Here is a 6,000-nt window from a genome sequence, read left to right as displayed (position 1 = left end):
TTCTCATGTTGTTAGCCATACTCTGGTGACTTCTCATGTTGGTAGCCATACTCTGATGATTTCTCCTGTTGGTAGCCATACTCTGATGATTTCTCCTGTTGGTAGCCATACTCTGGTGACTTCTCATGTTGGTAGCCATACTCTGGTGACTTCTCATGTTGGTAACCATACTTCGGCGATTTCTCTTGTTAGAAGTCATACTGTGTGACTATCACTGGCGTTGGTAAAAGACACACATAGTTATGTTTTTGAAAACCCAGTGATTAATATTTTTCGTCGCGAATGAGATGTGGAAATGGTTTGAACATGGTTGTAGTTCTACACTATATTTTTCAAGACTGTCTCCATTGTTTTAATTATCAATTTCAATGTACTGCCTTGTTTTTCGTTGTTTTTTTGTGTGTGTGATTTAAGTCACACAAACTGAACTGCAAACACTGTAAGCGGCAGTGAAACAAGTCGCACATTGTAAATGGATACGTATTTAACGAATATAATATACATGTATGTCCCGATTCAGTAAGATTTCCCCGCAAAACGTCTCCATATTTGTCTTAAGTCATCTTTTTTTTGTAGTATTTCTAAGGCTGCTAATGTTTCAATGTTTATTGTGTGTTTGTATACAATTATGAGGCATTACTGAATGTATTCCAAAGTATACATGGCTGAGCAATAAGATGTTTTGTGTTTGTTTAACAAATTACTCGCCAGGTATGAACTGTTTTATTTATTTATTTATTTATTCAATAACTTGAAACCCCCAAAAAAATGCTCATATATAAAACACACGACATTTGAAAAAAAATCGCTCGAACCATAGTAATTTTCTTGTTGTTATCTTATTGGAAAGGCATTATATTCATTCATGAATATTCATAAATGCACTTTATTTTACCGTTTTTGCTATTGGTTTAATTCCTTATCTGTCAAAACCCCGTATAAATGAATAGGAAAATCATACTGCATATTTACATACATCTTTCATTAAATCGACATGACAAATAACGGAGATCTAACAAAGTACAAAAAAGCGAAGTGGTAACCATTTAAATTTCTATACATAGCACTACTAAATTAATTATTCTCTAGTTTATGCACATATTCACAACTGTGACAGTTATTTCATATCATTGAAAGAAAATTCTTAGAATGTGAAGAACAATAAGAGATGTTCGGAGGGGAAACACTTGTCATAATTATTTTTACATGCAAAAGTTGGCAAAAACGAAGTTTTCAGTTGGCTAGGCACAAACAGGAGAAGAATTTGTGTAATTACTGACACCGTGCCATGTAACGTAGCTAGAAACTGTGAGAGAAACAACTACAAAACGTGTTAACAAGTAACGTGTATAATGTTCACATGTGTTCAAACACACATTTTCCCAATGTAAGTAACCGACTTCAGGCCGTATATAACTGTATTGATTTTACAGATTCCCTCTCCAGCGATAGGCGTCTTCCACCGATGCGCACTTGTCGGCAAGTCCACTGATAGTCATTGCCGAGAAGACAATGGACGCGTGAGGCGATGATCGGTGTTTCGATCTGAAATTTACATCGAAAATATCGACACCTACTGTTGTTAAGCAAGTTAGTGATAGTGAAAGTACCTCGATACTACTACTTCCGTGTTTTGGTGACCTTTGCCGCTAGGGGGCCTGTCTTGAATTATTACCCATAATTCCTGTAATGTGGTAGACCGAGAGACGAAAATGGCTCTTCATCGTTCGTCGATGTCCAGTAGAAGGGGTTCTAAGAACGATTCACAGAAAGACGACGACGAACCAGACAATAACGGATACATACAGATACTTGTTAAGCCGCTGGAACAAGGACATTTTAATCTTGTCCTGAATTGGTTCGGTATACACAATTTCTCGACCCAGCAAGTCGGGGCAGCATATGGACTAGTCGTTCTCTTAGGCAGTGTGTTATTGTATCAACTTGTGAAGTGTGATCTTGGTTCGTATTTTCAACGACTATGTGGGGTGCTTGTACCAATGTTTACAATTATGTGCTGTTTTTACTGGCTGTCACTTTATTTAAGACAAAGTTGGAACACGACAAGCGTATATTTTCTTTTTTCATCTTGTTTTGTGGGAGAGACCATAGCTCAAATTCTCATCAGCAACTGGTTTGGGGGCACAGGAAGTTCACCCCCTCAGGACACAGGCGGGGGTGGAGAAGTACCCCCGTCCAGTCCAACAACACAACCCCTTGTAGTTTTTATTGTGCTCTTTTCAGTGTGCACATCTAGTGTATTTTCTTCCCTGGAAACAATACACAGTGCTATGGTCATAACACTTGTAAGTTTTACCAGGTTTTTAGCCTGTTCATCTTTAGGTGATTTGCCTCCAAGCCTCAGACCATATTTGGCCTACATTTGTGGTCTTGTTGGAATCATCATATCTAAATATATGGAAACAATATTAAAACCCCCAATAAATAATTTCATGACGCATGATGGGAAAATATCGGTCATAAAGAGACGACGATCAAGTTCTTCAAGTGCACATGCGTTTTCCGCTCATAGATCGGCAAGACGTACGTCATTACCAGCTTTGATACCAAAATCACAGGTAAGTACAAGACATTTCTTCAAAAGATCATCACAGTTCATTTATTTCTGTTATCAGCAAACAGGTATATTCTCTAAACTCTATCAAGTTGAATGATCGAACAAAGGGAATCATTCTAATGAGTAGCCATGAATCCTGTTTATTGTGCAGTGATAACAAAAGGCCCTATAGCTGGCCAAATGTGTATTGTTTGAAGAAGTTTACATTTTCATGCTTGACTGGTTTTAAGTATACACAGTACACTAATACAATTGCTTGACGTCTATTGACAAATTAATAGAATAGAGCTTTTGTGATGGAGGTGGGTTTGCTATCACATGTACACTATAAAGCTCTGTATGTATGTGTGTTTACCACAAATACTGCACATGCATTGGGTAGACAGCTACGTATTGTTGGTATGCATAATCATGTACGTAGCTGTCTGTGAAATCCCAAGGGGTTTATAACATGCATGTGATTAGATGATGAAAAACTATATGCATGTCCAGTAATTATTTTTCAATTATAATTGTTTGCTTAATGTATTATTTCCAATCAAAGATTAAAATTTAAAATTCTGTCATTTAGGAGTTGAAATGTCATTCTCAGAGTGTTGTAAACCACAAGATTAATAAATTTATAATCTGTAAAAACGTCAAAATGAAAGAAGTGTGAAAGAGTTCCTTATCCTGTTGCTGAAATATGGCAGATATCAGTGTTTATGTAGAGATTGATACAATCCTACTTTAAATTCTGTACACTGTAGTACACAGATTTATAACCTACTTAATTTTATTTTAATCTGTGAGCTATCAGACTTAATCTGAATTTTTGTGTGTTTTCTTCATTTATTTCTGATACTTTTGTGATTTAATTCACATCATTGACTTATGTACTGATCATCAGAAAAGTTTAATAAATATATCTGTTGCATCGATATCAAAACCTATGAGGTCTGGTACACGTGTATATACTATATAGGCTTGGGTTGACATAAATAACACTATATAATCTAGTTCTTCCCTTTTCATGATCATAAGAGGCAAAATTTTGTTTCCATTTTCTATTGTAGCTTAAATTTCCTGGATTTCATACATATGCATCATGATAGGGTGAAAACAGTTTCCTGTTTCCCGACCCACTTTCCCTGAACGTTTTGTAAATTTTTTTTTCTATGAAACAAAATACATATCCTGTAAGTAGAAATCAAGCTCTGTAGCAGGAAAGAGTTACATTATTTATTTATATATCTATGCAATGTTGTACATGTTATGACACTGAAAACCGATGTTACGTTGTTGGTATAAACAGGGTATAGCTATGTAATGGCCATTATAACACTGATAACATGGTTGTTACTAGGTGTTATTGGTGTTATATAACCACTTTTAAGCTGCAGTAGTAATATGTAAGCCAGATAAATTCTGTTTCAGTTTATAAACCAGATGAGATTGCATAAGAATATATATTTATTACATTTTTACCAGTGAAATATCAAAAATTATTCATTCTATAAAAGTGATATTTTTCACTAGTGAAAAATATGACTTTTGCTGATTTAACCAATCAAATTAATGATTAGAAAATACCACAATAATTGACCAATCAGAAAGCCCGACATATATGTCAGCACCTGGACAGGGGGAACTACATTTTTTTGTATGCAAACTTTCGCTGTAGGCCTAGTTAGCATACGGGGTAGGTTTTTCGTTGATAAAAAATGTAATAAACAGAATATCTAACAGTGTCTTCAGTAATACCAAATATATTTCACTCATGTGGCTAATATTTTGTTATTTTTCACTTGTGCTGCGCACTCGTGAAAAATATCAAAATATTAGCCCCACTCGTGAAATATATTTGGTATTACTGAAAACACTGTTAGATATCCTCTATATACATTGTATATATACGCGTAATACAAACAACGAACATCATGGTGGACTCTTTAATTTCAACTTTTTTTCTAAGAAGTTAGAAATTGCAGTTAATGCAGTGTTCGAAAATAAAGGTGGTCTGATGGCCCGATCGATGCTATAGAAAACCTGGTTGGTCTATGTAAAATTTTTACGTGTTGGCCCGATTGGCTATGAAAAGTTTAAGTCCTAGCTGACATACATTACTATTTGTAAAAGCAACATTCCTATATTTTCTGACAAACTATCATATGAAATAAGAGCTTATAATCGAGATGATTTTACCGAGAACAGTGCATTATTGGCTTCAAACATTTGAGCGAGTATGAACTGGACATAACTAGAAGCATTTGCACGAGACACAGTATATGCTACTTTTAACAATATGTGTTTACAAAATGGGTACCGTATATGGAAAAATGACTTGGGCCATGGGATTTCAATTTTCCGTAGACCAATTGTCTAAGGAATTTTCATATATATACTTTCACACACTGTTAATGTACTTTTCATTCCCATTAAAAGTACACATATCGCACAGCTTCAAATCAACTTAGAAACCATTGAAATTCAACATGAAGAAAGCTTTCAGTCACTTGTCTTAGTCCCCATGATAATGTCTGGTATAGATAGTATTGTTCCATTGTCTTCTGAAATAAGGCACTTGGTGTTTGTTGAGTTCATTGTCCTGTGAACAGCTAGGGTCATTTTGAAGTAGTTTCTTGTAGTAGTTGGTGGCTACCTCACTGAACAACATACATAAGGCTTGCCACATGCAATCTAGAACAATAAGGGTAAAGTGTTGCCCACGGACACCACCACATCAGCACAGACTTGTCTGTTTCTGCTTCCCAAGGAAACACACGGGAAGGGAGTGTCGACCACCCAACTCGGGTCTTCATCTGAGGTTAAGTAGGACGACAATCTTATCAACTGAGCTATTGCATTGCAGCTCCTGAAAATAGTGCCACCAAATTAAACTAAACATAGATCTGGAGAAAGACAATTTGTACCCTTATTTACAATGTAGACAAGCAGCAAAATCACAGATGCCTTGATTTTCTTTAGTACCTCATGTTATTTAAGAGCCGTTTCACCACTTTCAACAAATATTGCGATGGAGACATGTTTTCCATGGCGACTGTATTGCTCTGTTTTTAACTTCACAATGACTCCGTAATGTGTCATAATTAAAACATGATGTCATTTCAATAATGAAATCATTATTGTTATTCAGTTTTACTGCACTTTAAGACAACGACCATACAAATGATGACAAGACTTGTACAAATCATCAATTAAATTGCGTTTTATGGTAGCTGTTTGTCTCGTTCCAGGAGACATGAATTGAAAATGCTATCACTTCTGTCTCAAGAAAGGGAGTGCACTCTATAGGCTGTGTGGTCAGTTCAATATTCCTGAGGTTCTTGGCAATTTGTTTTATTTTCTGCTATTATTATGTTTCCAAAAATCCTACTTGTACAATAAAGTGTAGATACATTAGTTGGAGTATAAATGCCCCT

At 35.5% G+C, this 6,000-nt stretch overlaps 1 protein-coding gene across 1 annotated transcript in view; it reads left to right on the top strand.

Moving 5' to 3' along the window:
• The first annotated feature begins 1,592 nt into the window (after positions 1–1,592).
• Positions 1,593–6,000, top strand: part of LOC117326939 (cGMP-inhibited 3',5'-cyclic phosphodiesterase A-like) — a 70,555-nt gene continuing 66,147 nt past the window's right edge. The window contains exon 1 of the mRNA XM_033883739.1: positions 1,593–2,579. Within this exon, the coding sequence (XP_033739630.1) occupies positions 1,713–2,579 (867 nt within the window). The 5' untranslated portion in view covers positions 1,593–1,712. The remainder of the gene's footprint in view (positions 2,580–6,000) is intronic.

This window comes from Pecten maximus, chromosome 5 (genome assembly GCF_902652985.1).
Source record: "Pecten maximus chromosome 5, xPecMax1.1, whole genome shotgun sequence".
In the NCBI taxonomy this organism is placed as follows: domain Eukaryota; kingdom Metazoa; phylum Mollusca; class Bivalvia; order Pectinida; family Pectinidae; genus Pecten; species Pecten maximus.
The sequence above is the reverse complement of the archived record's forward strand: the minus strand, read 5'-3'. Positions and strand labels throughout refer to the sequence as shown.